This window comes from Brachyhypopomus gauderio, chromosome 10 (assembly GCF_052324685.1).
Source record: "Brachyhypopomus gauderio isolate BG-103 chromosome 10, BGAUD_0.2, whole genome shotgun sequence".
Classification (NCBI taxonomy): domain Eukaryota; kingdom Metazoa; phylum Chordata; class Actinopteri; order Gymnotiformes; family Hypopomidae; genus Brachyhypopomus; species Brachyhypopomus gauderio.
The window spans coordinates 9,697,410-9,714,321 of record NC_135220.1 but is presented as its reverse complement, the minus strand read 5'-3'; the positions used below and the strand labels follow the sequence as shown (position 1 = coordinate 9,714,321).

Sequence of the window (16,912 nt, the reverse complement as noted above, 5' to 3'; positions counted from 1 at the left end):
AATGACCCATAAATTAAACAAGCATCATTTTAAACAGTATCAGTAATTGGTGGCTCTCGGGAATGTTAAATCATGAAACAATTGTTCTTCTTATTAACACAGAGGAACATGTCACACTTGATGTATGTTTTCCCCTTACATCCTGGTCTTCTGTATCTTGATGTGTTGTCTGCATCAACCATTATTGGCAAGTGAATTGCACCATATTGCCTGACACTTGGATTTGGCTGTGACTTAAATCTTTTGATGGGAGTTATAAACTCATCATCACCTCACTCATATCTCTCACACCTGACTGAGCCTGTGCAATCAGCTCCTCACCAAGATGAACCTTAAAATCAAGAAACTGAAGGGTTTTCTTGGTTGGTCTCTTCCAGTGTTGGGAACGTTACTTTAAAAAAGTAATTAGTTATAGTTACTCACTACTTGTTCAAAAAAGTAACTGAGTTAGTAACTGAATTACTCTATAATAAAAGTAACTCGTTACCAGGGAAAGTAACTATTTGCATTACAGTTAAAAAAAGGTTATAAGCCAATTAATTAAGTTTTTTTTAAAGCAGTTTTCACAGTCAGTTGAAATGAGTAGATCAGAAAATAGTTTAACTTTTGATATTTATTGCACATCCACAGACCAGTGCAGGATAAAATCCTTTAAAATCCCAAATCTTTGGGGGAAAAAAAAGCAAAAGTAAACAGTTACACTATATAAAGTGCATTTACATCTATGAAATTAAATTAAATTCTCTCAACCTGAGACAACTGGTTTGTTTACAACAGAAGTAAACTTAACAATAAAACCTCTATTCTTAATTAAATAAATCAAATACCCAGTCTGGTAGACATTCAGGAACTTCAAGTATTTTCTTAAATAATGTTTATATTGCCTTGAAAGTTCTAGTTTTCTTCGGCTTGCACCTGACGCCATTACGGCCTCTTCTCCGTTTGTGTCGTGTCACTCGCGTGCTTTGGCGCGCGTGTAAAAACACTGGCTCTGATTGGCTATCATAACGCTGCCTTAGCCAATCGATTACTGACTTGTTAAAGGTTTAACACCGAGAACTGTGACCTATCGGGATCTGTTACTCCTCACTAGCCTGGGCAGCGGTCCGCTCGGATTAGTATATCAATATATAGTAACGCACCGCTTTTAATGACCAGTAACGTAAACGGCGTTGTAACGACAGGAAAAGTAACTGATTATATTATCCCGTTACTGACAAAATGACGACGTTACCTAACGCCGTTATTTTTAACGGTTATTCGCAACACTGGTCTCTTCAGTGCTTCACTGTTTTGTTTATACATAAGTCATGAGTTGGTGATTGCAAGGTCAAAAAAATGAAACAGCACACAGACTGTCCACTTCTTGGTGCAGTTGCTCATCCTATAGTAGCTCAGCATTCGTTCAGGTCAACACCACCCATATTGGTGTTGTATTCTGTGACTACATGTGGTCTAGGTACCTCCAGCTTCCTCTTTGTCTTTGTAGACCATCGTAGGCAGCTATCCTGTGGTTCTGTACCATGACCTGTGGATGCCAGAACCACTGGCTTATTGTCAAACCATTTAGTCAGAGACACCTCAGTGTTGTGTGACCTTCTTGTCACCATTGACAAACTTCCTCTTCCTTTCAGTTGTAGCTCTTTATCACTAATGATTTTACACTCTTTTGGTATTCTGTTTTTCATAAGAGTGCCAGTTGATGGAAGTCCCTTCTCCATCAGGTGAACAAGCAACTTTATTGATGTAAAATACCTGTCAAAGTACAGGTGAGTGCCTCTTGGAACAGATTCACATAAACGTAGAACAGCCTGTGCTCCAACACCAAGGCCTTGATCCTCTGTGCCAGTAAAGGTGTTCTTTCCTTTATAAACCTCAAAGTCCAACACAATGCCATTTGAAGTGCCAAGAACAAACACCTTCAGTCCATTGGGTTAGGCTTTCCTGGTACAAACTAGCGAAAAGTACACCGGCCTGTGAACGGAACCATCTGTTCATCAGTACAAAGATTTGCGGGTCTGGCTTGATGCAAGCAACCACTTCTAACTCTCTCCAGGAGTGGCCGGAATCTCCACAACAAGTCCTTCTTCTTCTTTTCTTCTGTCATGTCAAGATCATTGACGACTTTCAGAGAATTCAGAATCTTGAAATATTGATCCCTTGACATCGAATCAGCTATGATTGCTACTCTGGTCTTTCTGGCCCAGTACATTTTAATTCTTGGGTATCCAAGACATGCCATGTAAATAGACATACCAAAGAATGTCTTCAGTTCCTCTGGTGTTGTGTTCAATGATCGTCCTGATATTTGAAGCTCACGATGGTTGGTGCAGTCGGACATTTCTCTGTGGATGTCATTGTTGATAAATTGTTCAAAATAATCATTTGGATCCCAGTCTGCTCGAATATTAGCATCAATATTAGGATCATAGTGGGTGTTCACCAACACAGGAGTAAATCTTAAGATAAGGGAAAAAAGAAAAAAAAAAACAGCATCAACATTAGTAGTTATTAATAGATTAGGAAATGGTTGAAGCTTAAATTACGTAGCATTCATTTTCATACCATTTATATTTAAGTTGTTGTATATAAGTTGTTGTATTTGTATTGCTTCTGTTAACATATTTTTTTTATTTGCAAAGCATTACATAGATGTGAATGTTTGTAACTATTAGACCCTACATGTTATTCCTGACCCACAGGGGGTGACGCTCTTCCTCCTGCTCTTCCTCTGATTCTGACTCATCCTCTGATCTTACTGCCTCTGCCTCAACCACTGTCTCTGGTGCTTCCTCAACTGATAGATCTAGATCAGATTCACCCTCAACTATCCTTGAAAAATCCTCTCTGCCTCTGTCACTGAGGTTGTGTGAAAATTGTGGAAAATATAGGTAGTGAGTCCCGGCGTCCTCTACAGAGGACATCGTATAAATAGGCTTTTATTTTACAGTTAGAAATGTTACACAATGCAAAAACATGAATAAAATTGTAAAAGAGATGTTTATCTAAATTAAAGCATCTAAAAATACAAATGTAATGTAAATGTAATATTAAATTTACATTTTCCTTGCCCATGTCCCAGTTGTGATGCCAACCATTTTGAAAGACCAGGAAGTAAACATTCACAAGGTCCCACCCCCAAACATGTTGCATCATCTTAAAGCCCACGGTCTGCTCTTAAAGGCACAGTAGCAACCATCATCGTATCATGATTAGTTTTTTTTTTATATAACTGCAAATCTCATGTCCTCCACAGAGGACAAAAATTAATGTCTGGGTCTCAGGAGGGCCATGTGCTTCCTGTGTTGTACTATTGAACATGGATAGTAAAGATGTGGCACTACCACCCTCACCTGCTACTAATCCTCATCCTCCAACGTTACAGGTAACTGTAAGACATGAGGAAGCAGAGAAAGTGCAGCATGTTCTCCTTGACCCCTGACCCCTTCTGTTCCACCTTGAAACACCTTGACTAATTCTGTCACTAACAGAGGAATCTGTTAAATGCCACAAAGTCCCTGAAAGTTTAAGAATGAGGTTGTAAATATTGCCATGTTATCAGCTTTCACGAGACTGATCATAAGACTGAGTACTATAGAGTACTATAAAAGAAAACTGAATGGAAGAGAGAATGACTGCTGTCTTACAAATGCTGCTGGTGTGTGTAACTGAGACTTCCTCTGGAATAAAAATGTAACTTTGTTTTTTTCTTTTTCCCTCAGCCTCATGTTATGTTATTTTTTTATTGTCTAACAATCATATCTCTCTGAATTAATATTGATATTAATTGAGAGAATATCAGTTTTATAACTACACTATATTGCTAAAAGTATTCGCTGACCCATCCAAATGATTGGAATCACATGTTCCAATCACGTCCTTGGCCACAGGTGTATAAAATTAAGCACCTAGACTGTTTTTACAGTTGTGAAATAATGGGTCACTCTCAGAAGCTTAGTGAATTCCAGAGTGGAACTTTGTTAAGATGCCACATGTGCAAATCATTATAATACACACACACACACACAAAAACATTATCTCACACTGGATTTGTGGTGGACCAAAGGTAATTAATGAAGAAAGAAAAAGAACAGAAAACTAGTGTCTTGTGGCCACCCTGGACTCCTCCCTGAGGCTCCCCTGTGTGAGTATACATTCACGTGTGTGTGTTATTTGTTCCACCTGTCCCTCATATCATTGCGTTGTGTGGTATGTGCTCATCTTGACCCAGACCCATTCACCATGTGTTCACTTCATGATAAACTACATCTCTCAGCTTGGAATCCTCCATCATCACACAGTACAGGATGAAAAACTGCAATACAGAGAAATTATTAACCGGGCAGAGCAAGTTTCAGACCAAACCACAATCAACTAAGGAAAGACTGTGGGACAGTCTGAGGGAGAACTAGTTATAACATGATTAGGCTGCATAGCAGATTGGAGGCTTATCCATATGACTGGGTAGCATTGAGAGAGTGGCTATTCTTTATTAAACCCTTCGAGAAGTGTAGGCCTTTCACAGGCTGGACGTATCAATACATGCTTGTCCTTACTTTGATACATCATCATTATGTGCACATAATAAAAATTCAGTCTTAAAAACATTAAAACCTTTACATAGTTTTGTTTAGATTTTGGTAGTTAATGATTAATCCCACTTAAATGTCAAAATTCTCTTGACAAAAGTACATCCATTTGTGAACATGAATGTTTGACATCAGAAATTTTCTTGAAACATATTCAATCTTGAAGATAAGGACTGAAATATTCTACAAGTTAAAATATTCTTAGCTGATGCTCTAAACCATGGATAAAATATAGCATATATTAGGGGATTCATGAAGGAATTAATGTACACTAGCCAGGCTAACACTGTCCACAACACTGAAAATGAGTATATGTTTTCAACTAACAACGAACTTAAATAAAATGGTATCCAGCAAGCAAGGTAAACACAAATAACAATTCCCAGAGTTTTTGCTGCTTTGGATTCAGAAGTGAATGAAACTCTGGCCCTTCGTCTGTTAGATGTACTATTAATAACAGATCTCACAGCTATAGCTTGACGTCTTGCCACATTAAAAATGAATGAATACAAGATCAATATAATAGAACAGGGGGTTACAAAAATAACTATAAGGTCAACAGTAATCCATGGATATTTTACATATATTACACATTCTCCATGACAACTAACCATAATCTGAGATGGAAGAAGATGGTCATTAAAATTTAAAAAGATTAAGATATAAAGTAGAGATAAAAACCATGCAGAAATTATGAATACAGATGTTTTACAAACTGTGATTCTGATGGAATAATTCAGAGGGTCATTAACAGCAATGTATCGATCAATTGCAATAAACATCACACTACAGAGAGATGATGCCGTTGAGAAATAGTTTATAACTATAACAGCAATACATGCCATGTTGCCAAAATACCAACAGTTATTTATCAGTCCCATTATATTCACAGGCATAACAACCAGTCCCACGAGAAGATCAGCTACAGCCAGAGAGAGGATGAGCAGGTTGGTTGGAGTGTGGAGCTGCTTGAAGTGAGAGATGGAGATGATCACCAGCAGGTTCAAAAACACAGTACACACAGAGATACATGATAGGAGAATGAATAAGAATATATTCCCAGTTCCTGTTCTGACCTCCTTTATGCATGATGAGTTGTCCTCAGGAAAGCAGTACTGAACAGCAGTACTGGTCATGTTGTGCTGATATGCTGTGATGCTCATCTTAAGATTCAAGTCTGGTAAATTAAGCTCACTGTTCTTTGCTGGGCCTTTGCAGTGTACTTTTATAGCACAGTATAAATCCTCCCACTAACATCTGAGTGACTAGTTAGTGTGGATCATCACTCACCTGATATTCAACATTTACATCAGACACTGATGGCCTCCTGAGAACAAATTTCAAATTAATCTGGTGACGGACAGATATTTCTGGTTTGGTTCTTAAAACATTACACTCTCAAAATGAGTCAAACAGTTTGTTAAAATAGGAACGAAACTGTTACTTTGCTCGCTATAAGACAAACACAGTGGAGACAGACACAGAAATACCACCTGTCTGCAACAACCATAAATGTCTTGCTCGAGTAACGTACAAAAAGACGGTGCACATGCTATCATTCATCGTGGTGCCCAAAGATGTTCAGCAAATACTTGGTTTAGTGGCATGTGAAAAACTGAATCTGGTGAAAAGGGTGGAAAGTGGACCAGGAGATGCAAGCATACAGTGTCTGTTCAAAGGACTGGGCTGTCTGTCTGGTGAGCACACCATTCGAGTTGATAAAACTGTGCTTGTGTAACCGGTGGATGTCTGTCATGCTACCACAATCACCAAACAGTCTGCGTTGTGTTCGTTATTCTTTAATTCTGGCAAAAGAACAATCCAACCTTTAATGCTGGATAGGTGGTCCTGCCTCTTCTCTGCTCTCCTCATACAATGCAGAATTACAATGGAGCCCACAGAGGTGATAAGCAGGATTAAACTACATGCAACTATAACAATAAACGGTTATTTTTTTTTACATGGACCTCGACTCTCCATTAACGAACTGGACAGATACATACAACAGCAATATGACCGCTATACTCTGCTACCTTAGCATAGCCTGCACATTACAGAATTATACATGTCTACATATAAAATAATGCATACCTGGCAAAAGAACAATCCAACCTTTAATGCTGGATAGGTGCTCCTGCCTCTTCTCTGCTCTCCTCATATAAAAAAAGAATTAAAGTAATAACTCACTCCGCTGGTTTAGCGGACAGGCACGCTGTGTAATGCTAGCTATCTGTAGGCTATAGAACTATAACTAAACTTAAATTAGTCACTGAGAAAATAATAAGTAACAAAACAGCTAATAAAGAATTCAAGAATTTATTCAAGGGCCCAGTGATGTGTCTGTGTTAACTAAACTGAAGGATTATAATGGATTTGGTATGGAGTAATTTACAATACCTACCTCCTCATACGATGCAGAATTACAATGGAGGAGGTAAAGTGAGGGGAGGAGACTTTAAAGCAGAGCGAAAGGGCGGTGCTTCCCAAGATAACTGGCCAGCACATGTAAAGGTTGAATTAAAAGGAGAATTTTGTGTGATTATAACTTTATTACAATGTTACACCTGTAACTTGGCGGACTTCGGGAGTGAATCCACCATGGGTGATTTCACAATAAGCAAACCCAAGTGCTTTAACACAGAAAAATACAGAACTAAAACCTCTGCCAAAAGGACTGCTGGAAAATGCTGAAAATAACCAGTGTTGTATAAAGTACCCAGCTGGCACACGACCGACCTTCAATGTTGAAATGTGGTTGAAATAGGATTGAAATACTGTCTGTTGTTTCAACGTTGAAACGTTTAATGTTAAATGTTAAAACGTTTAATATCAAAAAACACAATACAATAAAAAAGTACAAACAACTCTGGCATTGGATGAGGGTTTTGAAAGATGTATTATTGATAATATTATTAATATAATTTTTATTTTATTTATTAATTCGTCCAAAAATGTAGTCAAAAGAACGTTTCGGGAAACTCACCCCTGGAAGACAACATCAGACAATGAAACAGTTTGAAATGTTTTGAGGCAGAAACAAAACTTCGCAATGACAAGTCAACAAGAGCAGGAGACAGTATTCGACATCAAGCAGAGCAACTGTGAGGCTTGTGTGATCACTCGAGGGATTCGAGGGTGTCGTCAGTGATGCAGGCGGAGGGCATGAAATGTAAAGGTATGTATGTCCTTTTTATTTTTTCTCCTTACATATGTGCGGTATTATATCATATATTAATATCAAGGCATTTTTCTGTTCCACCAGACCCGGCAACCCTGGCTGCTTGTTGTGGCGTACGCTGGGAGAGTTTGGCATTTTTGCTCACTTGGCATCTTTTAAAGTTAAGTTACGGTTAAGTAAAGTCAAAGTTTAGTCAATACCTGAGGAGCATAATATTATTATTATTGTTTTATTAGTTACTAAAACAGGCGACCCCAGTAACGCTAGCTGGTTATCTTTCCTGGCTAGGTGTTGTGAGGATGCTTGAGCAATTGAGTGGATGAAAATTCAATATTTTTACAAATTTAGATCTTCGTTCATTAAAAACTGTTGTCACTGTACACAGGATGTACAGTATTTATGGTGTTTGCTTTTCCTCTTTAGACACTGTTCTCAGCACACACAAAATCACACAACAGGAGGCAATGGACACAATGGCTAAACACCTCAAGTATGCACCAGAGAGGTTGTGTGGTGGTTCTCGGAGAAGAAATTTACAGAGAAAATAAAAAAATAAAATTTGTGGTTTATTCAAGGTTGAATGTATGACGTTGAATCGACGTTGGCATATCAACGTTGATTCACTTTTCAAAATCGACACCAAATCCAACACTGATTCAACCATAACATGTGACGTTGATTCAACGTTGAAATGCCTGCTGGGTATTAGAGACTCATACTTGAGTAAAAGTACAAGTACTCTATCAAAAAATTGACTCGAGTAGAAGTTGAAATGTTCTTTAAAAACTTTACTTAATAGTGGTGTAACCATAGCAGTTTTAAGAATATTAGGGAATTCTTCCAGTTGCAGAGACTGATTAGAACTTCATTAACCAATGAGTTCAGAATCTGCTTAAAAAAGCATGTTGGTAAAGTGTCGAGTTCACACATAGAGGATATTAGTGATGAAATCACATCAAGTAGTGTATGTTAACTTCTTGGAAATAAGACAAATTAAAGTTAGGCTGAGTAACTGATATAAGGGTGTATAGTCTATTAGTGCTTGTTGCTATGTTCTGCCTTATACTAGTAATCTTGTCCCTAAAAATATTGCAAACTCATCACATTTTTCAACTGAAACAGTTTCAGGGAAGACACAGGAGGTAGGGTTTACTAGCTGATCTATACTTCTGAACAAAGCAGCTGAGTTATTATTGGATGAATTGAGGTAGAGAAGTAGTTTATTCTTGCTGATTTAACTTCATTGTTGTAATTCTGCAATGTTGTTTTATAAATATCAAAATGTACTTGCAATTTTGACCTTCGCCAACATCTCTCAGCCTGCCTACAATCTAGCTTAAATTTTACAATAGATGGAGTGTTTCTCCAGGGCAACTTAATTTTACCAGAGATAATTTTAGTTACCTTTGGTGGCACTGCATCAATACAGGTCCTAACTCTGTGTGGGAATATTTCAACTAACTCATTCCCATTTACATACCTTGTAAATCATGTAAAGCTGCTTTGTGACATGTGTTGTGAAAAGTGCTATACAAATAAATTTTGATTGATTGATTTTCTGAGAGAGGAGGGAGGGACTGTATCGTGTCTGTGAAAGCCACGGCACTGCCAGCACTGAGATAACGCTTGGTTATTGTGCGCTTTTCACTGAGTGTTCTAGTAGATAATGACATATTGAAAAATACACCAAAATGATCAGAGATTGCAACATCAGTAATTTCAGTATTTTTTTGCGTTTAGAAATGATCTAAAATGTGGCCGTGCTTATGAGTTGGGACTGATACATGCTGTATGAGATCAAAAGAGTTAAGCATCCTCATGAATTCTGAAGTGGTTGGATTTGTGGATATATCCATGTGAATATTAAAATCCCCAGCAATTAAAACATAATCAAAATCAATTAAAATCCTACAAAGCATTTCTGCAAGATCTTCAAGAAAATCTGTATGTAGTCTGGGAGGATGATAGATAACAATCAAAATAACTGAATAAGTACTGTTGAGTTGTACTGCCAGATATTCAAACATAGGATGTTCCCCTAATGAGATCTGCTTACAGTGGAATGCTTTTTGGTAAAAACATGCAACACCACCCAGGGGCGGACTGGCATACATTACTACTAAGGATTTTCCCGGTGGGCCGATGGGTTAGTGGGTCGCCGGTGGTTTAACTCAGCCCGTGGAGGAGCCATTGGGCTGTGGAGGTGTTCCTCGTCTCCTTTCACCGTTAGTGCCTCAGCGGCTAACATAGTTAGCATCCTGATGGCTAACATGGTTAGAATCCCGATGGCTAACCTTATTAACATGCTTATTAGTTAGCCGTTTACTGGCATGGTTTGCAAGCTGGTGGTTGGGACACATGTGGCCGCACTGACGGCAAAAACTCTTAGCATGCTTGTTAGCATGCTGCCGGCTGGCATGGTTGGCAGCCTGATGGTTAGTCTGTGTGTGGCCAGAGTAATTTGCATGCTGTTTCTTAGCAGCCAGACTGGAGTTGGTTCTCTGATGCTCATTGGGGTGTGCTTGATGTCCTGGACAGGGAGGCAATATGTTGTGGTGAGACTGCTCGATGTCTGCTACTCCAGTCGAGGCGAGAGCTTCATATCTGTTATCTAAAAGAATGTTCTGTTCTGGAGATGGCTGCTTGCCACCACTGCTGTGCTGGTTTCTGTTGCGTTCCTTCCCTCAAACAAGAGTCCATCCCTTGTCATTGTTGTTGTTAATGGGATTGGGAGATGATGCCAAGATGAGCTTAGGCTTTGCCCCCAGTACATCCCATCGACAATGCAGAGTCATCTCTTTCTTTGCCAGTCGCCGGGATGGTTTTATCAGCAGTTTGTGTGGCAAGAATCGAGTCCAGATATTCTTCATCCTCCCTTATAGAGTGTAAGGTATGGAATCTTTCTTGAAGTTCCGCAACCCTCTGAGACAGTTTCATATACTCAGAGCAAATAGATGACTTGGAAGCTTGAGTCATAATCGAAAAAATATCAAAAGCACCGGCACACAAGGCTCAAAGATCCACTTTAAAATTCCAAAATGCTAAATGAACACCCAAGAAGTTCTGGCAGGTATTTCACATCTAGGAATGTTATCAGCCGCCGATATAAACAGTGCACAAAAAAAATTCACTCACAAGGTTGAGGCGCAAAAAACAGCTCACTCACAGTGTCAGACTGTTAGAATGTGAAAAATGCTAAACGATAAATAAAAAAGCTTACAGAGTGAAGTCATGAGTAATGAATCCCTTTAACTTGTAAAAATTAATTAAATGTAACTTAATACAGAACAAGCATAGCTAGCAGAAAAGCATCTGAACAGCAAGAAAGCAGGAAGTACTGAACCTCTACCATAGAAGAGAATATCATCACATACAAGTCAATTATTTACAGACATGGTGTCCCTATTGAGGTGTTTACTGACTGTCACGTATGGCCTCGCCCCCTCCCTTGGCTGTCACTCCGGGTTCCCTTGTGTCTGTGTTTCCGTGCCTGTTTCTCCCGCCCCGCTCGTTTGTCTTCGTGATTCCTTGTTTATTACCACGCCCCTCGTTTATGTCATTGTATTTAAGTCCCGTCATTCCCCAGTCTGGTATCCGTGGTTTTGTCATTCCAGTTTGTTCATTCTGTTGATCGTATTCCTGTAACCCATGCTTTCGTGTTTCTCTGTTCATGCCAGTCATCCTGTTGTCCGTAAGTGCTTGTGTTCGCTGCCCTGTCGCTCTGTGTTTGTACCTGGTCTTTTCGTTAGTTCTGCGTTCTGCCCGTGTTTTGTTTAAGTATATTGTTCAGTGCCTAGTCCCGTGATTCGTTATGCCCCTCCATGTTTCTCGTTCGGACTCCCTTTCGGCTTTGACCACTGCATTCCTGTTTGACCCTGATTTTGGTATTCCCTTCATTAAATCTCGCTCATCTCAGCGTTCGTGTCCGTCTCCTCGCTCCGTGGCGCGAGCCCCGTTACACTGACAATGGCCCACAATTTAGCTGTGCTTGTTTCAAAGACCTTTCTAAGGACTGGGACTTTGTGAACACTACACTACAAGTACGCCAATTATGTACTTGAGTAAAAGTACAGTTACCTTGCATTGAATATTACTCAAGTAAAAGTAAAAGTATTCACCTCATTTTTTTACTTGAGTAGAAGTACAAAAGTATCTGCCTTCAAAAACACTTAAGTAAAAGTAAAAACTTTTTTTTTCTTAGCATTACATCAAAACCCCTAGGCCTACTCGATCAACAGGTGAACAACGAAACAGTGCCCTACATTTGCCTAGCAAACACAAAATACTCAAAACTATATTATCTTTAAGTAAGACCAAGTGGTTTTGAAGCAACAACACAAAAAACATTCATTCAAGTTTCATTATTTTATTTTTCATTTATTACTGTTGTCAAAAAACAAATAACAAACACCATCACAACTGATGAAAATCAATAAAAACATAACTGATAAATCATTCACTATAAACATTATATTTGATTAAACATTACCTAAGTTTTGAAGAGGCGATACAGTATATGAAGACAATAACAGTGCTTGAGATGAATTGAATGGAAACCTTAGAAGTGTGTTTCTCCGTGTGTTTGTGTGTGTATGTGTGTGTGTGTATAAGAGTTGTAGGCATGTTTGGGTAAACTGAATATGTGGATGGATTGGCTGCATACAGTGTGCGACAGAAGTACACCCACCCCTCACATTTCTGCAGATTTGTAAGTTTGTCTTTTCATGGGACAACATTAAAGTTAACAGTAGCAATCATCAACTTATATAACTGCTTCAGTTTATTTTTCACTGAAATTTCACTAATACATTCATGTTGTCCCATGAAAAGATAGACTTCACAAATGTGAGGGGTGTACTCACAAGGCTACATAGATATTGACCAACCTAAACTCAAATATTTTCTATTCCTCTTCAGTAAGAGCTGGTTTTCAAAATGTTTTGCATCTAGCCGTGCTCGCCTAGGACTGAAAATGAGCCCTGCTGTACTGAACAGGCGCTCACACGCTGCAGATGCAGGCAAACCAACTGAACTCATAATATTAAACTTGGCCGAATAATTATTAATAATTAATATAATAATAATAATTTTAATAATAATACTTTTAATAATTTTGCTTCGCTCATATTTGCTTGCCTTCGCCTCCTTCATAGGAATTCATTGCAAAGTTCGCTTCGCTTGGCCAAATTTGCGTGTGTGTGTCCCTGGCTTTAACATTTGATGTGGGAGCATCCTGTGTTAAACTGGCGCTTAGCATCTCCACAGATGGCAATTTGGGTACTAGCACACTGCTTTGGATAAAAGCATCTGTTAAATGTAGTGTATTTCAATGTGATATAATTAACCGAGGTACAGTGGGGAAAATAAGTATTTGGTCAGTCACCAATTGTGCAAGTTCTCCCACTTAAAAAGATGAGAGGCCTGTAATTGACATCATAGGTAGACCTCAACTATGAGAGACAAAATGTGAAAAAAATTTGAGAAAATCCTTTTGACTGACTTTTAAAGAATTTATTTGCAAATAATGGTGGAAAATAAGTATTTGGTCACCTATAAACAAGCAAGATTTCTGGCTGTCACAGACCTGCAACTTCTCATTACCTGTATTAATGGCACCTGTTTGAAGTCGTTAACAGTATAAAAGACACCTGCCCACAACCTCAAACAGTCACACTCCAAACTCCACTATGGTGAAGACGAAAGAGCTGTCAGAGGACACCAGAAACCCGAATTGTAGGCTGGGAAGACTGAATCTGCAATAGGCAAGCAGCTTGGTGTGAAGAAATCTACTGTGGGAGCAATAATCAGAAAATGGAAGACCTACAAGACCACTACTAATCTCCCTCGATCTGGGGCTCCACGCAAGATCTCAGCCAGTGGGGTCAAAATGATCACAAGAACGGTGAGGAAAAATCCCAGAACCACAAGGGGGGATCCAGTGAATGACCTGCAGAAAGCTTGGGACCAACGTTACAAAGGCTACCATCAGCAACACACTACGACGCCAGGGAATCAGATCTTGCAGTGCCAGACGTGTCCCCCTGCTTAAGCAAGTCCATATCCAGGCACGTCTGAAGTTTGCTAGAGAGCATTTGGATGTTCCAGAAGAGTATTGGGAGAATGTCATATGGTCAGATGAAACCAAAGTAGAACTATTTGGTAAAAACACAACTCGTTGTGTTTGGAGGACAGTGAATGCTGAGTTGCATCCAAAGAACACCATACTAACTGTCAAGCATGGGGGTGGCAACATCATGCTTTGGGGCTGTTTCTCTACAAAGGGACCAGGATGACAGGTCCGTGTACATGAAAGAATGAATGGGGCCATGTATTGTGAGATTTTGGGTGCAAACCTCCTTCCATCAGCAAGGGCAATGAAGATGAAACGTGAGGAGATCTGCATGGAGGAATGGGCCAACATACCAACAACAGTGTGTGCCAACCTTGTGAAGACCTACAGAAAATGTTTGACCTCTGTCATTGCCAACAGAGGATATACAACAAAGTACTGAGATGAACTTTTGTTATTGACCAAATACTTATTTTCCACCATTATTTGCAAATAAATTCTTTAAAAGTCAGACAAAATGATTTTCTCAATTTTTTTTCACATTTTGTCTCTAATAGTTGAGGTCTACCTATGATGTCAATTACCGGCCTCTCTCATCTTTTTAAGTGGGAGAACTTGCACAATTGGTGACTGACTAAATACTTATTTTCCCCACTGTATATGAACCACCCTGTTGGTAGTACTCATCTAATGACGAATTTACCTCGATGTGTTTTTTCAAGTTTGACGGTGAGTTCATAAATGATGACAGCGATGTGTTCTTCGGAATGCAAATCATTTTGAGCAATTCAAAGCCATCTGTTGCAGCCATGTCAGATCCTCAGCCAATTAGCATACAAATCTTAATCTCTTACTGAGCGCTGATTGATTATAGTCTGTGACACGGTACACTTTGACCTTTGTGTATTTTATTAAGCGTTGATTTAAAAATAAAAAAGGAACGAGATGTTTCTGTAAATGTAACGAAGTGAAAAGTAAAACGTTTCGCTTTGAAATGTAGTGAAGTAAAAGTATAAAGTCTTACCAAATAAAAGTACTTGAGTAAAGTTCAGATACATGGAAATGTTACTTAAGTACAGTAACGAGTTACATTTACTTCGTTACTGTCCACCACTGCATCCAGTCCACATTTTCCACAATCCAAAGGGCTGGTGGAGAAGTCAGTGGTGGAGAAGAAACTGATGAGGAAAGCTAGTGGAGGTTCATGAGATGATGTCTTTGCTCCAATCTACCTGTCTCAGAAGACCTTCTTATAACAAAGGAAGGAAGGACAGTGAGATGGCTCATGGAGTGTAAAAGGTCAAAAACAGAAGATCTACTTTGATATGAAAGCAATGCAGCTCCCAGAATTACATGAAGGAGTTGCATGAAGTTGATGGAGTGAGGCTCAAGGACAAAGAGGACACCTGGGCACAAAAGGTACCATGCTGAGAAAAGTGAAAGAACCAGAGCTGAATCTAGACTAACAAACGGTTCAAATACCCTTCAAGACAACACTATGCTTAATTCAGACCAGGAAATATCAAGTATCAAAATGTCCACACCCACACACAAATGTCCAGAGACTTATTGAGACATGCTAATAACAGGGTTGCCAACTCTCACGCATTGAGCGTGAGACACACGCATTTGACCGTCTTCACATGTTCTCACGCCACATATCCGATTTCTCAAATAAATAAATAATCAAGTTTATTTACCTCTGATCCACATATATGATTCAATGAGTTACTAGTTCACTCTGGCGCCAACCACCATCGATTGATAGATCGCGATATAATACTTAATTTGCGTTCTTCCCCCCCCCCCCGTTGACAATTTACATTCGCCACCCCCCACCCCCGTCAACAATTTACACTCGCTACCTCCTCCAGGTTCCAATCTCACTCCAAACGATTTTCAAAAGTTGGCAACCCTGTAATAATAACACTTACCTTTGCAGTTTCTGTTGTGTACATAAGTTTAAAAAGGACAATATTATAGTTTGATGTTGTCTGAAAGATGAAGTGAGAAAAGGAAAAAAAATGTCCGGTGAAAACCTAATTGCAAGAAATGGCTAAGAAAGATGATTGTCACCTTGTAATTACTTAATGTTATAAAACACGTTGTTTTGTTATACAAGTAAGTAGTGGAATTTGTATTTATAAGAAGGGGAGATATAGTGATATGCAGCCAATGAGGCTGTAGTGTGGTGCACATGTGTAACGTTAGAGTCATAGAGATAACCTGTGTGGTGACATCTCAGAGAGTGAGCCACGAGTAATGAATAGGGGTGACCTTCAATAGTCACTGATTCGACTATAGTCGACTATACCCCCTAGTCAACTAAGAAAGTCATAGTCGAATGTACCATTTTAACTGCAAGGGGGTGCCCAAGGATGTTGCTAAGAATTAGTTGTTACATGAAATGTCTTTGTTTTCATAATATATAGCCTTTTCTCTTCCAGCTTTCAAGAGAGGCGGTCGCACTTTATCTTTGCTCCTGCACTCCCTCCCTTCTGCCCTGCTCAGCTTAGATTCTCTGTCTGGTCTTAGTAACCTGACGTTACTCTTTGAATTCTCAACGAGAAGATGAATTTTATCAGGTGATCTCTCAACGCAATTGACACTATTTTTCCACGAGGAGTCATGATGCGGGAGAACCCACATGCCGGGACAGTACGTTCTCATCTGGATATGTGTTTGACTCATGGGGGACGTGGCGTAGTTTGTGTCTTGTGCCTCTCTCCCTGGAAGATGTTGAGGACGTGTTCTTGTTTGGAACTTTGATCGCGGTGGCTCTGCTGATTGGATTAGGCATTGCCCTGGTGTATCAGAAAATTGACAGAGTGGAATGAGTTATCGAATGTCCACGTCAAGTGCCCAACATGATTGATGCGGTGGGTAGCGCTGTTGGAACACAGACTGTGACTGTGGGCAAAAGCTTAGAAGCGATGGTAGATGGAATCAATGCTTTATGCGTGAAGTTGGATCAGTTGGGAGACCGCAGTTTTAAAGAGGAGTTTGACTGCTCAAACGCTCAAGGACGAGCTCCTTGCTAAATTCTCATTCTGCTTTTCTTCATTGGCGCCCAAA

At 39.3% G+C, this 16,912-nt stretch overlaps 1 protein-coding gene across 1 annotated transcript; it reads right to left on the bottom strand.

Annotated features, from left to right (window-relative positions):
* Positions 1 to 4,720: 4,720 nt before the first annotated feature.
* Positions 4,721 to 5,752, bottom strand: LOC143526262 (trace amine-associated receptor 13c-like). The gene has a single exon (XM_077020904.1). It carries the CDS (start codon positions 5,750 to 5,752, stop codon positions 4,721 to 4,723), a length of 1,032 nt encoding a protein of 343 aa, XP_076877019.1.
* Between the last annotated feature and the right edge of the window lie 11,160 nt (positions 5,753 to 16,912).

Bases quoted from the DNA above. Each gene is read 5' to 3' on its own strand.
- LOC143526262 (XM_077020904.1), bottom strand. From the start codon at position 5,752: ATGAGCATCACAGCATATCAGCACAACATGACCAGTACTGCTGTTCAG.